Raw genomic sequence first — 16769 nt, 5'->3', positions numbered from 1 at the left:
GCCTGATGTTGTGGTAACGTCTTTTTACTCTTACAAAATCTGAATCAACCGCTCCATCCCCGGAGGATTCTCCCATCCCACAACTCCTTGAGGCGGTAGTAGAACGGTGTGGGACAGAATGCCCCCCCAGCACACACATTGCAGTCCCCCAGTGCTCCCGGTTGTGTCTCATTAGCAATTGTCTCTATGCACTGTGAGCCTGCTGCCATGGTGGCACACGATAACCGCCTGCAATGAGCAGCAGACCGCAACATTAGTCACGCATCCCAGAAACACACACACACCTCTGCCAAAATAATACCCAGCACCACAATAATGATCGGGACGATAACAGATTAAAAAGCGTCGATCGCGATGTGGGGATAGCCCTGATATCTGCCCCAGCCAGGGGTATCGAGGGGCTGTGGGGGCAGGTGTTTCAAGGAAGGGTTGTTAGCGAGGGTTGGAGGCCTCGGGTCCTCCGGGAAACGAGGATTCTAGCGGGGCTTTGGGTTTGAATCCTGTTTGTTTTCTTTGGACTTTAACATGAGAGGAATCAGACGGGGTTAAAGGGCTTTGTCGAGCTGTCTCTAGAGATCCAGGCTGTTGAATGTGTCGTTTTAACACGTAACACGCTCACGCCTTTTGGTTTTTTTTTTTTTCATAACTGCAGTGCTTTCCACTTATAATGGTGGATTTAAGGTGAAATTACATTTTTTTCACCTTCAGATTGCCAACATATGTTTAAATGGGTGGTAACGTTACGTATTGCTCATTTCCCCCCACTCTGTCCTGTCTAACAACTAATTTTTTTCCCAAAAAATGTGTACGTACAATGATATGAATACACCTATTCTATGAGAAGCGTTCTTTTTCATTTCTGACTTCAAATTGATTTTGGTGTGTGCGCGTGTGCGTGGGAGGGGGGTTAAATGTTGTAAAATGTTGTGTGACTCTTAGTCATATGTAACCCTGAACCACAAAACCAGTCTTAAGTCGCTGGGGTATATTTGTAGCAATAGCCAAAAATACATTGTATGGGTCAAAATTATTGATTTTTATTTTATGCCAAAAATCATTAGGACATTAAGATTATGTTCCATGAAGATATTTTGTAAATTTCCTACTGTAAATATATCAAAACTTTTTGATTAGTAATATGCATTGCTTAGAACTTCATTTGGTCAACTTTAAAGGCAATTTTCTCAATATTTAGATTTTTTTTCACCCTCAGTTTCCAGATATTCAAATAGTTGCATCTCGCCCAAACATTGCCCTATCATAAAAAACCATGCATTAATGGAAAGCTTATTTATTCAGCTTTCAGATGATATATAAATCTCAATTTTTTAAAATTTACCCTTATGACTGGTTTTGTTGTCCAGGGTCACATTTATGAATTAATTATGAATTAATTAAAAAATATATTTAAAAACATTCATAGCACTTTGCTATAAAGTCTCGTTTGTTAATATTAATGCATTAACTAACAAACTAAAACATCAACTAACGACAATAAGCAATATATTTTTACAGCATTTATTAACCTTTCTTAATGTTAGTTAAAAAATGTTTGTTCATGTTAGTTCACAGTGCTTTAACTGTTAGTAAAATGTTGAGATTAACTAATATTAATAAAGGCTGTAGAAGTATTGTTCATTGTTTGTTCATGTTAACTCGTAGTTATCTTGATACATGTTTCTTTATCATATATGCTTTGAGGTCCCACTTTATATTAACTTAACTATGGCCTTAGCTATGTACTTGCATTTAAATTAATCATTTGATGCAGTGAAATTGTGTACATGCATGTTTTACATACAGGTATTTAAAAAAATATATATAAGTACATGTAATTAAATCTGTAATTACATTTATAATTAAACTGTTGACCCATCCTTTACACCTTAACCCACTCTTAAACCTACCCATACTACCAAACCTGTCCCTAACCTTACCCGTAACCCACCTCAATAGCAGCAAATGTGTTTTGCAATACAATATTAACACAATAAGTACTTATTTTTTTATGTAAGTACATAGTAGTTAAGGGACTTGCTTTGATGTGTCATTGACCCATGTACAGGTATGTGTCTCATCCAGCCTGTAGGAATCTCTAAAAGTTACAATCTGTCAAGATGGCTGAAGAGAAGCTACAAATTAGGGCTTTTGACAGCTGATATTGTTCGTTTAAACATATCGGGTCAGTTGGGAAAACCGCTATAACTGTTAATATTCACACATAGAGACGCTCAGCATCTCTGAGATCAGGCTAAATTTGTTGTTCTCTAGGGACACGCTAATTGCAGCTTTGTTTAAAAAAGTTATAATTTAAGAATAAACAGGCCAGAGGCAGTGTGTGTGTCTGTTTGTACACGCTTGTCTTTATTAGCTGTGCGGTTTCTGTACACACACCACTGAGCTAGCATCTACACTAACAATGTTTCTCCCTCTCAGTCTCAAGCAGTGGAACGTGTTCGCTAATTGTGAACTTTATTAGACGTTTCCTATTATTATTATTGACGTTGCAAATGTTATTCTGAACGCTGCCGTTTCGCTTTCCAGTCTGCTTGGCTTATTGGGCCCAGCACATAATAACACATTTCAATATTGAGGTGATTGGAAGCCGCAGTGAGAAGCTGCTAACACGTGTTCGCTTCCAAGACAATAGTGCTTTTAATTTGCATAATCTGAATACATTTTCTGGCTCAGGTTTTGTTGAAAGTAGACTTAATTGCCTTATTTCCTTTGTGCTTGTGGGTTAATGTGGGACTCGGAGATGTACCAAATGCTGCAGAACCTTTCCTCGGCCGTTCTTCAGGCACGGCACTCCATCGTTAAACATTTCTTGGCCATGTGTGTCTAATTTGTTCTTTTCTTTAATGTCGACCGGCATCAGAAGCAACTTTATTCAAATGACTCTGCTCTACTTTAAAGTTAACTGTTTTTTTTTACCCCCGCCCCCATCCCTCCCTCTTTTTTAATGTTTTTATAGAATACTGTTGATGAATTGCACGCAGAGCGTCTTCGCAGGGCAACAGAACGTCTGCGCAGTCCTGTTGTCTTCCACAAGGAGTCTGCAGTCAGGAAAACACAGCTCAAATCGTTCAGCCAATACGTAGAGACCAGGCCAGGTGAGGTCTATTACTTTTGATGTCACTGACTTCATAAAGTTTATGGAGGATTTTACACTGAACATTTCAGTAATCATTAAATGAATGTATTTAATGCATAAGCCTGTAGCAGTCAGGTTTATTTTTCTAGTTAATTAGGCTTAAGACTCACTGAAGTGTCTCAAGAATGTTAACAGTTTAATAACAGCTGTATAAGGTGTTTCTATACACTTTGTGATTTCTTTAATGAAGATGTCAGATCTGTCTGAATGAATTAAAATTCATCTGATAAAAAAAAATGTCTTCATATTCAGTTTAAGTGAGTTTGTGATTGTGCTCAGGTGGGAATGAACTCTGTCATTGTTTAATATCTCTTTCTCTCATTTCAGAGGTTAAAAGGCAGAGATCAGTGCCTGAAGATCTAAAGCGGGCAGCTGAGGAGAGAGGAGCTTTGACAGAGAAAGAAGGACGAAAACCAACAGAAGATGAAGTACTTAAATGCATATTTAAATTCTCAGGCAGAGCTGTTCGTTCGTACTGATGTTGTCTGTGACACCAGGTCATAGTTGGACGTTAAACCTGCACACAGTCACTCACATCTGTCTGAGGGCCAGAGAGGGTTTTTTTTTAACACTGATGTCAATCTGTTCTTCCCTAAAGCTGAAGAGACCAGCCAAATTAGACTGCTGTTCCCTGATAATTGTAAGATTAGGAAAAAGGGAAATGGACATAGTAGATATACTTTGCACTCCTCCTGTAAGTCTTTTTCTCCAAACCCTTTTAATTTGTTCAAAATTTTTAAATAGTTGAAATGTAATTTATTATTTTAAATATTTTATTAATTTAAATCTTTTAAATATAATTTAAAATATTGTATATATTTTTATATATTGTATACATAATTTTTTTATGTATAAATAATAGTTTAGAATTATATAATTATCTTTTCTTGTCCCATCTTCGTTCATTCTCTCCATGTAGGCTGATCTAATGAAGTTTTAATTATTGTGGCACCACATATAGGGCCAGCGTATAGAGAAACATACCCTGGGAAGAGTGAGATAGATACAGAGACAGAAAGAGAGAGAGGGAAGGTCAGTAGAGACCAGCTTTGCCCCTCTCTGTGTAGGGGTTAATGGGTGTTGAACTTGCCCATTACCCAGCTCAAGCTGAATTACCCAGCGAATGATGTTTGCATTAATATAATATATATGGAAATTTCAACACTTAATTATGGCAGAGAGGCGAGAGCAGAGGGGAGGGGGCTGATCATGTGTAAAATTGATTTGTGGGAGAAGTATTTGATAGAGCAGCGAGGAAGAGGAAGGTGGAGTTTGATGGACAGCAGGAGGACTCAGGCAGAAAAAGTGCTGTCTTGGATGGAAAAAAACTTTCTTCCCCATTTCCCTCGTTCCTATTATGAAATAAGGTGCATCAGCACTAAAAATATATATATTTTTGCAGCAATCTTTAGGATGTGAATTTAAATTAGCACAATATCCCCTCCCCCTCTATCTCGGAATAGTAGGAAGGATGGAAGGAGGAGAGGACAGAGGAAGGCGATAAACGAGTGGAATAAAGAGGGGGTGGGAGTGCTTGTCACTATAACACACTCAGAAAGAAGCGTGCAGTTTAATTACTCTATTTCTCCCTAATCACTGTCTCATCCCTCACTCCAGTGTTTCCCACGAGCCAGAGGGTGCTACTGCCATCAGGGCTAGTGTGTGAGAAAGGGAGCGTGTTTCCAAATGTGTACACTAGTGAATCTGAGCACACGCATGAGCTGCGTAGATCTCTTACATCCCTGCTGATAGGCCCTTAGGCACTGACCCACCTCTCCCGTATATTTCAATTTTGTCTCTCTGTGTGTCAGTCCTCCAGACTGCTGTAATACTGGATTCTGTCAGATCATTTAGCATGTTTATATTGGTGTGTAAGTGCACCCTCCTGCCTGAGGCTTTACGTATGAAGTCAAACCTTAGCATTTAAATCTACAGTCCGTAACTGTGGAAAAGAATTATGAATGCCAGGAATGATAAAAAACAGTAAAAAAAAAAAAAAAAAAAAAAAAAACTTTAAACATAGTCAGAAAAAAATACATTATTTCTCAGTCATATTTCATTTTATTTTAACTTTTATTTACGTGTATAATATATGATAAATTTATGCACGCAGTCAAACCTCAGCATTTAAAGCTACAGTTATTATATAGAGAAACAGATATTATTACAGCAGGATCTAAGGCAATAAATAAATTAAAATAAATAAATAAATCTTCAAGCAGTTTCAGAAAAATTATCATACAGTAGATAATGTTAATGTAATAAATTCATGCACATAGTCATACCTCAGCATTAAAGCTACAGTCCGTAACTGCAGAAACAGATATTATTATGCTAGGAATTAAGGCAATAAATAAATAAAGCTTTAAACATAGTCAGAAAAACATACAGTAGCTCTGAGTATTTATTTTTATTTTTTATTTTACATACATATACACCATTTTTACACAATGCTTTTGTTATATCTAATTTATTTATTTATTTATTACTAATTATTTTTAATATTTTTCAACTTTTATTTTTTATTTTTTTTATAACCCCCCCCCCCCCCCCCCCATCTTAGTAATTAGCTTAATTCAGGATTTTTTTTTTGTCATTTTTATCACTTTTAAAAATTGACAGTAGTACATCATTTCCAATGAGATCAGAAAAAAATAACATTTAATTTGCTTAATTAATTAGAGCAATATTCACCAGTCATCATTATGACCACTGTTCCCCTGGTATTAAAAAGCTATATAAACCCAGGATGTGATGCTTCATTTCTAACCTCTCATCGCTCCCCCTTCCTCTCGTTTGTTCTTGCCCAGCAGAAAGCGTTCAAAGACACCAGTCAGTACGTGGTGGGAGAACTGGCGGCGCTGGAGAGCGAGCAGAGGCAGATCGACACGCGGGCCTCGCGTGTGGAGAAGCGCCTGCGCTATCTCATGGACACAGGTACGCCGCCCAATTACACTGTAAACAGTTTTGGCAAATTGAGCGTTCACAAACTCTTATGGAGTTTGGGAAGTGTGAATCTTTGAAGCCGGGATGTTGGGGTGGCAGCGGGGATATGAAAAGGGGCGGTGAGGATGCAGGGAGGCTCTCTGGGCCGCCGTGATAAGAGAGCCTTCATGGGAGCTGATAACTAGTGCTGATAGCGTCCGCCAGCCAGCCACTATTGAACAGTACCGTGCAGCCATGCGCAACAGAACCCCATATCTGGCCTTCAATGATATGCTGTAGAAGAGAGAGAGAGGGAGAAGGAGGGAGAGAGGGGGATACGGCAGAGGGGTAAAGGGTGAAGAGGGGAGGAAGAGAAATGGGGAGGGCTGCTGTTTGGGGGCTGGACCGAAAAGGAAATGTTGAAATAATGAAAGACACATATTAATAGATACATGCGCTTGCTCTCCTCCTCCCTCTCTCTCTCTCTCCCTCTATCGCTCTCTCTTCTCCTCGCATATACACATATGAAAGGATGTGGGGGCGATCTTTCAGGTGTGTATAGCAGGGAAAAAGGGCTGTGGAGCCTTTGTTAAAACATTGAGCGACGTTCTGAGACTCAGCGCCTCAATAACTAAAATTTAAGAAAAGCTTCCTTCCATCCAGATGCTGATACGAAACAATAATTTCTCACAAGGGCAGCGTTGGGAAGCGGGGGGTTGAAAAAAGGAGGGGAAAGTAGACGGTTGAATTTTTATGCTTCTCCATCACATTGAGGATGATATCATGACTATCACAGTTTTGTGTTTGCCCAACCTTCCGTCCGTCCCTCCCTCCCTCGCTCGCTCTCTTCACACTCACCTGGACCCTGTTGAAGTCAAAGCCGCTGTGTCCGTTTGAAGGGGGGTTTTTTCTCGCTCTGAATGATAAATGGCTTGAATGCCCTAGCAGGTGGAGAACCAAACCAGACATTTCGGCAAGATTTACACACTCACAGACAGAAATAAGAGGCGCAGTTACACACCAGACTCCATGTACGAGTCTCACCTTAATGTGCTTACCTGTCTGAGCTAGTGCACGCATTTCAGCACTGCAAACAGGTGCATTCATGCCACTGTCAGGTTCACAGACAACATAGTCTGCCAGAAACAGCCTCTATAGCTAAATATACACAAAACAAATGGCATATGTTGTGCTCAGAATACACATTGAATATAATCATACTAAGCTGTGTTGCACTATATTAGTGCACGTATTATAAACAAGTATTGTATATAAGTTTTTTAACTACATATTTTTCCGTTTTGATAGCATGTAATTATTTTTGTAAGTCACTAGAAATTATTCAGATAAATATATATGACATATGAATATATGTGATATGTACAGTTAGGGTTGTGCCCAATACAATAGTAATATACAACTGTTAGTGTGTGTGTGTGTGTATGTGTGAGAGTGTGTGTGAGAGTGTGTGTGTGTGTAAACAGAGAGAGAGAATATGTGACCCGGGACCACAAAACCAGTCATAAGGGTCTTTTTTTATGAAACTGAGATTTCTGAAAACATCTGAATGCTGAATAAATAAGCTTTTCATTGATGTATGGTTTGTTATGATGGGACAATATTTGGCCGAGATGCAACTATTTAAAAATCTGGAATCTGAGGGTACAAAAAAAATAAAATATTGAGAAAATTGCCTTTTAAAGTTGTCCAAATTAAGTCCTTAGCGATGCATATTAGTAATCAAAAATTAAGTTTTTATATATTTACAGTAGGAAATTTACAAAATATCTTCATGGATCTGATTTTGTGGTCCAGGGTCACATATTGACTGCAAACAAATAAGCAAAAGTTAAATAAATATGCGTATGCATATCTGTATGTATGCACACTTATTAAGTTATATTTATATACACATAAAAACTGTATTAAGAACTACTCGTGATCCCTGATACCCCCTCCCCCTTTCATTATACGCTCTGCCTTAGTCTGCTGGTTTTTTGCGTTTGTTTCCCAGATGAATTCACAGTAATTGGGCTGGTTAATTTATTTACTGTGTGCAGTTCACAGCACATTAAAGAATGAAGATAATTGAACACGAATTGTCAAGTGTCTTCTGATATCAGGCGTATTACAGAAGGGAATGCGTATAAAACTCTATTTCCATGCAACCATTGTTTATGGTAATTAAGTACACAGATGTATTCCTTGGTTGCCTTCCAAGCTTATGGCGACTGCCATTGTTGTCTTCTATTAATATGTAATCAGTAAATAGTTTAATTTTCTAATCTGCAGTTGGAGAATTCACTTTCTAACAGCTCTTAATTATGGCAGAGCCCTAATGATGCAGCCGCTGATGGGCTAGGAGGCCGTAAACGGAACGCAGAGGCCTGCGGTGGCTCCTGCCTAATGAACTTGTTATTCCCACACCAGAGGGAGCAGTGTCCTTCACACACACACACACTCGCCAGCAGCTCAACTATTACCTCAGTTAGCCACATCCCTGGAATTACATCTAAATATGTTATTGTCACCCGATTTTCTAAACATATCAATTTTGAACGTTTGGCGAAATCAAAAGCAAGAGAGGAGAGCTATTCACGCGCTCGCCGTTCTGTCCGAGCACAATACCGTCCCGGATCACATTGAAATTTTTTCAGCATGCAGCATTGAAATGTGTGTAAATGTTATCTGCACCGCTTTTGATATTCAGCAAGCCTCTGAATGCATCTCCCTGACATCTGCTCAGCATGCATTTATGCACACATATGATTTTCAAATTGCTTTATAACCTGCAACAATGAACGCAATTATGAAAATAATGGCATTTAAAGGCGCTCTAAAACCCACACACCTACAGAGTTCTCGATAAGAGATTTTTATAAAAAGCACAGAGGAAAAGAATGAGTTTTAGGTGAGATTAACATATGTTTAAAAATTGCACTTGAGTCTGATAAGATTGACACAGGTTTTATTGCATGCTAATCCGTTCTCTTTTTCTCCGCCGCGGTCACAGAAATTCATACAAGACGGATATCATCAGCTTAATGCAGTTTACAGACAAGCCATCACAGTATTCTGTGCCGGACAAACAGACGCACGGCGGTGTCAGAAGAGGCCCGTTATGTTTGTTTTTTTCACGGCGACATAGCCGTCCTCTTCTGGGCTTCTTAACGGATGTGCACCTTTTTATATTTCAGTCTTAAAACGTCAGTCCTTTTTTTTTGGTTTGTCGCTTTTCCCCCCTCAGTTTTCCCACATTAATTCTCCGTGCCCACATTCCAAGGCAGTGTTGGCCATGCAGAAATAATTGCTTGAGTGTCTGCGTTTATAGATCTCAGCTCCGCCAAGACTGAAATGGAATTGCTTGTGTGGCTAAGGCAACATGCTTGTAACCAGCTCCTTAGTTTGACTAAAGATTTAAGCTTGGCTACGTGAGTCGCATGGGGAAATGGTCTCCGAGCTCAGACAACAGCTAACAGCTAACACAGCTTTAAGTATATTATCAGGCAAGTTCTTTCAGAAACGTATTGCTAAAGAAGCTTAACATTAATTATTGTAACTTTGGGAAGATTACATCCACAGCATGCTTGTAAGCAGTGGCATAGTCCTCTTGACCTCCTATGCAAGAGCTTAAAGACACTAGAATGGCATTTCAGCTGTATTAATTGGATAACCAGTATAATCTTTCCGCAGTAAGAGAAGGAAAAGTGTTTAGAGCATAATACTCGCCCCGGTTCTGGGGACGCGACAGGTTTTGTGATGTCTCTCGCAATCGGCACGCACCGGGCTCTATCAGCGTAATCGCAAACTCTTTTTCTCTCACTCTCTGCTGTTCTCTTTCTTCTGTTGTCTCTCTTTCAGTTCTCTTTTTTTTCCCCTCTTCTCCCTCTGTCCTATTCTTTCTCCTCCATGGGATTTGCATGCTAGTTCGGTAGCTTGTCCACTCTAATTTTAAAGACCAAAGACCTCGTTTTGCCTTCCTGCTAAGCGTGCGCCGTGAGTAGCGGAAAAGTAAGCCTGGAGACAAACGCAGGAATTCGGCTCATAAGGATGGCTTTTATCGGCACGACCAAAGGCCAGCGCTGGATCAGGAGGTGACCGCCTATTCAGGTTTAGTGCTGGACTATGTGCTCGACTTCAAGAGCTGGTTAACATCAGAATGGTCCATTTTCAGCTGCTGGCTTTTGCGGCCTTTGTTCTTCCCGCTGGTTTTAATTCTCTCCGGACCGTTACGCACGCAGCGTAGACCGTCTTTGTGAAGTCATGTATTCTTGCTACCTAATATAAACAGGTTAGACCTTTAGCCTCAATTAATGCGTGTTGTAAGACATTAGCACTACTCTTGCATTTGTCCAGTTTATTGTAATGGTCGCTGGAAGCGAGAAGGAAAACGTCTCACATCAGCCCTTTTTAATCTCCGAGGCTGTTTGAATGTTCGAGAGGCAAAAACAATTTAATTAGTTAAGTTGCACTGACTTCGCATTCAAACCCCCAACCAGCAAACCCTCCCTCCGAAAGCTTTTCCCAGATGTGAAGAGGTTTTTTTTTTTTTGGTCTGGTGTCAGGCTTTCAAACATTCTTTAACAGTTGGATGAAAGGGGATTTTAAGGAAGATTAGAGAAGGGGATCCTCCAGGCATTGTCTGAGAATCTTAAGATAAAACGCACGGGGTGGATAGTGTCTGCGTAGGGGGGCGTCGGGGGGAAGGGTTTGTTGGTTGCGGGAGATACGGCCTGCATTGAGAGACATGTAATTTAGATTTTTATAACGACACAGAAATTACGAATAGTCGCTATTGTAGCGCTCCCTCTCCATCCCTGTTTGTTTTCCTTTTCCCTCTATCCCTCTCTTTTATCCCCCCCATGTGTTTTGCAGTGGCCTTGCTGTCCTCTAAATTGTTGGTGTGAAGTTAAGTCAAACGCTGCTACATGTGGCATTGCAGGCAGGCAGTGATATGCCCGATTAACATTTTCAAAAGGGGCACAATGATGGCGCTTATTATAATCTCCCCTTTATTGAAGCATCTTGAGGCCTTTTCATCTTTCCCCCCCTTTGACTGCCATTCCAGTAAGACCCAGCCAAAAGCAGCTAGTGCCGTGCCACTGCGGCTCCATACGCGCGGAAAAACAGAGAGCCGCTCTCCACAACGCCAGCCAAGACCTCAATGATCTGCTGGGCTTTTTTCTTTTTAGTTTAGTTTTTCGTTGTGTTTTTGTGGCACTGGTGTGCGTGACTGTCTTTTTTTTTCATTTGTATGGGATGTTTGTCTTTAGTGTAGAGGAGAGTAGAGATGAGATGGGATTGGATTTGTTTGAAACATGCTGGATTTGAACTTGCATCCCATGGGTGCAACACCCCACTTTTTTCTGCAAGCATTATTTTTAAATAAAAATTTCTTTGACACATATTTAGGTTTGTGAACACACCTACAGATTTATTCAGTATGTGTAGCTGTTAAATTTGTTTTTAATTTAACTCAATTAGATTTTTCCTAGAAGTTCTCATCTAGAAAAAGGCTTAGCAAAACAGTTTGGGTGCACTGGACTCTGTTTGCATAATTGATCATTATTTGGTTTACAAATTGTCTCTTGACAACATAATTGAATTTCAGTCATGCACTTAATTAATAGACCTTTTCATATGGAAACTGATTAAGACACACTTTACAATTAAGTGTAATGACGTGGGGTTGGCCTGTAATTAGGGGCATTCACGTGCTAACAGCCCTGCTATGCTAGCTCAGTTGTTGTTCATTTCCCTTTGTATGGGCCTCTCTAGGCTACACATTCCTCTAACGTACTACCTGAACCTTATCAGCACACGGCTGCTCTCCCCAGCCCACCTTTGGCATGCTAAAGCACGCTAACGACACCCAAAACAGCTCATTTGAGCTAATGGAAATGACCATTTAAATGCTATTGTTCTGCTGTTAGCCGCTTAGTAGAGATGGAAAGATAGCGAGGGAAGCGACTTTTATAGTTACTGTAGGGAGGAGACTCATTATCAATTTGTCCTTAAGCAAACCTGAGGAGAGGAAGAGAGGGGGGGAAATGGGAGGGTTATAGGGGGGAGAAAAGAAAACGCCAGAATCCACAATGCAGATGTGTGGAGGGCGGCTAATAGTGTTAGCACATCCATTACTCTCCTCAGCTTAATTCATTAAGCAAATTGGGCGGGAGCAGTATTTGCCTTGTTGAAATACGTGCAATATGACACTGCTCAAATTTGTTCTAACACATGGCCCAGGGAGACGAGCCGACCGCTCTAATGGGGGAGGAGGGGCAAATTATGCAAAGGCACACTGCAGGAGGGAAATGACTACAACGCAGAGGGAGTAGCACCTCCATACTCATCTAGCCCATTTTGCTTCAATCCAAGCAATTCCACATTCCTCATTCTCTCTCCTTGTACCCTTTGGCCTTAAAGGAATAGTTCACCCAAAAATGACAATTTGTTTACTCACACTCATGTTGTTCTACAACTGTATGACTGACTCAGTGTTTTTCCCCATACAATGGAAGTATCATTGTAGAGTTGAGACATTCTTCAAAATATCTTCTACATTTACATGTTATGCTATCACAAGCCAGTTTGTCTGTTAAATAATGCTTACAACAACTTTTACATGCTTTTGACAGTCATCTGAAAGGCTGAAAATCTCAGGGGCCAGCAGATGTGTTTCACCCTCCGCAATCGTTTGCTCATACGTTTACTTGGAAAGCGGATTAAGCAAATAAAAGCAAATCATATATTAGCAAGAAAAACATTCTGCAGGTGTTGACGGGTCCTTGCTGCTTGTGCTAATTTGTCATCTCTACAGGTAGCCATTTCAGCATCTTTCTTGCTCCAGCTCTGATAACCCCCCAGAATTTCACACCTCAAGTATGTAAACAGAGAGGGTAGAGCAGGCCCTAAGTCGATGAGATAACAGAGATGCTCCTAAATGGCTGCAACCTGTCCTTAACACACACTAATGTCTCACCAAAACGCTTGCGTTTCAAATAGGTGATGTCAGGACTGCCATCTTTTGTTAATGCTAGTTTAAATATCTACTATAGCTCATATATAATGGTAGTTTGTTATTGTAACTTCAAACGATTGACACCTGCTGGCCCACAAGATTTGCAGCCTTTCAGACGACTGTCAAAAGTATAAAGTCCTCCTTAGCATTATTTAGTAGACATGTTCGTGCTACATAATATTACGATACGTCATTTAAATAAACGCCAATTACATTTAAATGCTGAAAGGGATAATTCACCCTAAAATGTGGATCACACATTTATAAGAACTGTTTTTGTGCATACAATGTCGATAAAAGTCAATATCCAAAACACTGGATTGACTTTCGTTGTATGAACAACGACATTTATTTTTTTTGTGATCAAATATAACAACAAGATTTCTTCAAATGATCATTCTTTGTGTTTCACAGAAGAAAGTTTTGCAGGTTTTGGGACAGCATGAAGATGATTTAATGGTGACAGAATTTGCATTTTTGGGTGACCTATCCTTTGAATTCATGTCATCTAAATGTCTTTTTATTTGGCATATAATGCCTATAAATCACAATTTTTGTGAGAAAATTCTGAAGAAATTGTCCATTTGTGTCGATTTTAGTAGTTAAATCGGATGCAGTTGACGCTGTTAGTTTTGCTTTGAGAGCAAGAGATGGGGCCAGGAATCCAAGCAGCCCTTTTCCATTTGGCTGTGTGGAGATTTTGAGAAGCTTCATGCAGTCACAGATACATATGTATGTGCTCACTGCTCCCTCCTGGAAGGCACCTTTTTACATGTACATGTCTACTGGGGTCCCCCCACCCTTGCAAACAGGCCTCCCCTCTGTCAGCTAATCAGTACCTCAGCTAGATGCATTGTGACACTATGCAAATCTATTTACATTGGAATAGGGGAATCAGGGGATCCTAAACTCAGGCATCGAAGTTGAAGAAAGAGAATACCCAAGGCCAACAAATAAATGAAAGTTTGCTCAAATCCGTGAGATAATGGGGTCTGTGTTCAGACTTACCACAGTGGAGAGATAAACACAGGGATTACTTGGGGGTTTTGCATCAGTTGCTTTCTGCTGGGTGGCCTTACTTGTCAAAAAGGGGGAAAAAGGGGAGAGAGAGAGAAAGAGATTGAGAATGAGAAAAAAACGTTTAACGCAAGGACATTCACATGGCACATTGAGAAAAAGAGTACCGCTAATTCCATCAAAGCCAGCGAAATCAGCCATTAATTTATGCTGCTCTCTCCCTCCCCCGTAGCTATTGTTGCTTTGGTTGTTGATCATTTCGGTAACATCTGGTCCTGGGCTCTTTTTGGAGGCCAGCTAGTGTCAACCAGACGACCCCCGACAACATGGCCAAAAAAATCACTCTGGTGTCTCGTGGTGTTGCTGTCGTCCTGTTGGTAGGAACAGAAGATGCAGGGTGTGAGCATGAATATGTTGGGCAAAAAGTATTCAAGTTTATGAACCAATCAGAATCAAGCAATTATAGTAGGTGAAAACTTAATTATGCATATTTTATCCAAAGTAACATCTAATTTATATATTTCATCAACCAGTGTTTGTGGTCAGACCTCCTCGAGTCAAATAATGTAACCACAATGTAAAGGCATTAAATTAAAGACAATTCTATAATTCTATAAAATCGAAAGCTGGACTATTTGATACCAAACATTTCCTTCTCAGAACTTATAAGAAGTGTTATGGGTTCGCAGGAGTGGACGATTCCTGTTAATATATATTTGAAAAGATGGAGAGATTCGGCATTTGAATCAAGGGCTTTGCGGAGGAGCAGATTATGACTTCCATGGTGACTCCTTCCAGCTTTGGGGAAATGAGCTGTTGACATTCTTCAGGGTCATCATCCAAGATAGCAGGCCAACCAGCAGGATTTACCCGATAAACCCATCCAACTAGACCTTTATCCATTTCACTACGACTGGGGAAGGCAGGGGTGAGATGGAGACGGGTTAGAACTGATGTTTTCCTCTTTCCATCAAAAAATTTGGCATTTAGTCCGTCGGTGTGGATGCTGTCATCATGACCAAACACTTGGGCTAAAATGCGTAGAATAATTCACTAATAAACGGTCTTTTTAAATTGCATGCTTATAAATCATAGCTAACGTCTATAATTTTCTGCATAACTGTTGCCGCTTTATACTGATGTATGATTTTCAGAGAACACTGTTGGTCTGTAGGGTTTTTTCCAGACTGTATGAGTAGATTAAACTACCTAGAGTGGATTAAATGAGAATATGATGAAGAATCTTCATTTCGCCAAGAACATCATCTTTGCACACGAAGCCTACATCTGACAATGTCTGAGTCCTCTCCACCTTGGTCAAAATCATTTTTTCCCATAATTCCCTTGTGTAACCTGGGGCTAGTGTTGCTCCCCGCTGTGAGGTAGACCCGGAGGAAAGACAAAAGCACAATGAAACGGGGAGCTTACCACCAACTGCTCTCACTGGAGCTCTGGAGTAGGGCCCACTATACACCGCTGCCTCTCCAGTTCTGTCCCAATGCTAATGAGCCGGCTCTGATCTTTCCTCTGCTTCCCGTGTTTTCAACATCTTCAAGGACCACATGGCGCTAGCAAAATAAAGACAACCAAATGAGAATTTTTAACGCTTTTTGTGTCAGCGACTCAGTGCCTTTCAGCTGGCTCACTCATTTAATATTCCCCTGAGAAAGAAAGGACAGAGGAAAGAAGAAAAGAAAAAAGGTAAAATGTGCAACAAGGAGTTGGAGGTGCTGCAGGGAAAGGGGGAGGTGTCACTAGCATTCCTCTTCTGGGTTATCGCCAAGAATCGAACGATATCTAAATCGCAAAACAGAAATGGCGTTGACTTGCGTCTTCTCTTTTCACACGTTTCTGTTAAAACACAACACCCAAAATGAAACGTTTTTGACAACTGTTGACAACGATTTCCTCAAGCTTCATGATATCACTGACAGCTCCCGAGCAAGAGGGGACAGATAAAGGGTGACAGATAAAGGGCCTGGGTCTGACGGAGTCTCCTGCCGGCTGTTCACACACTCCTTTTTAATAGCTGTGTTCTCTATACAGAGGCACAGGGCAGTACCTCGCATTAGCGCTGGGGACCACTAGTTAATAGGATGATGTCTTTTAGCTTTTGTTATGAGATTATTAACCGGGATAGGTTTCTGCTCTCATCCGAGCCGCTGCTCTGAGGGCCTGTTGAGCACAAGTGGTAAAATACGGTGTCTCCACATTGTGCTGTGCTTGTATGGTAAAAGGCTTTTAATGAAACACCTTTTCGGAGGGCTTCACCAGGTGATCTTTTTTTTACCGCTCTCATCTGCCACTCACCCAGCTTTAATTACCTGAAGTACTCAGCTTTTTCCAAAGGCCCTTGATTCTGCCCCTGTGTTCAGCGCTCCCAAAAGCAGGCTTAAAGTGGGTGATAGAATGAAATGATAGTATTTGTCAAAATAAGAAAGAAAAGAGGAGAGGACCTCTGGCTGCAGTGTTTCACCCTGAAGGTCATATTATAAAATCTGTTTTTATGGTTCAATGGTCCACGCTCGCATTTTAGGGTTAACTTGGTTGCTGAATCTTTTCAATTCTATTTTATTATATCTATTCTATTATTAATTATATTCTATAACTTAATTTACAATAACTTTTATGTGTACATATATTATTATATTA

The 16769-nt window shown here is 40.3% G+C and overlaps 1 protein-coding gene across 4 annotated transcripts in view; it reads left to right on the top strand.

Moving 5' to 3' along the window:
* The window catches only part of ehbp1 (EH domain binding protein 1), a 134600-nt gene that overhangs the window by 102596 nt on the left and 15235 nt on the right, over nucleotides 1-16769 (top strand). For 2 of the 4 annotated variants that reach the window (XM_079386533.1, XM_079386531.1), the window contains 3 exons: nucleotides 2975-3113; nucleotides 3482-3582; nucleotides 5968-6091. In XM_079386533.1, the coding sequence (XP_079242659.1) occupies nucleotides 2975-3113; nucleotides 3482-3582; nucleotides 5968-6091 (364 nt within the window). Of the gene's footprint in view, nucleotides 1-2974; nucleotides 3114-3481; nucleotides 3583-5964; nucleotides 6092-16769 lie in introns of all 4 variants that reach the window. The other 2 variants (XM_079386532.1, XM_079386530.1) reach the window with 1 other exon arrangement.

The sequence above is a fragment of the Barbus barbus genome (genome assembly GCF_936440315.1).
Source record: "Barbus barbus genome assembly, chromosome: 30".
In the NCBI taxonomy this organism is placed as follows: Eukaryota; Metazoa; Chordata; class Actinopteri; order Cypriniformes; family Cyprinidae; genus Barbus; species Barbus barbus.
Note: the sequence above shows the minus strand (reverse complement) of the source record. Positions and strands in the feature narration are given on the sequence as shown.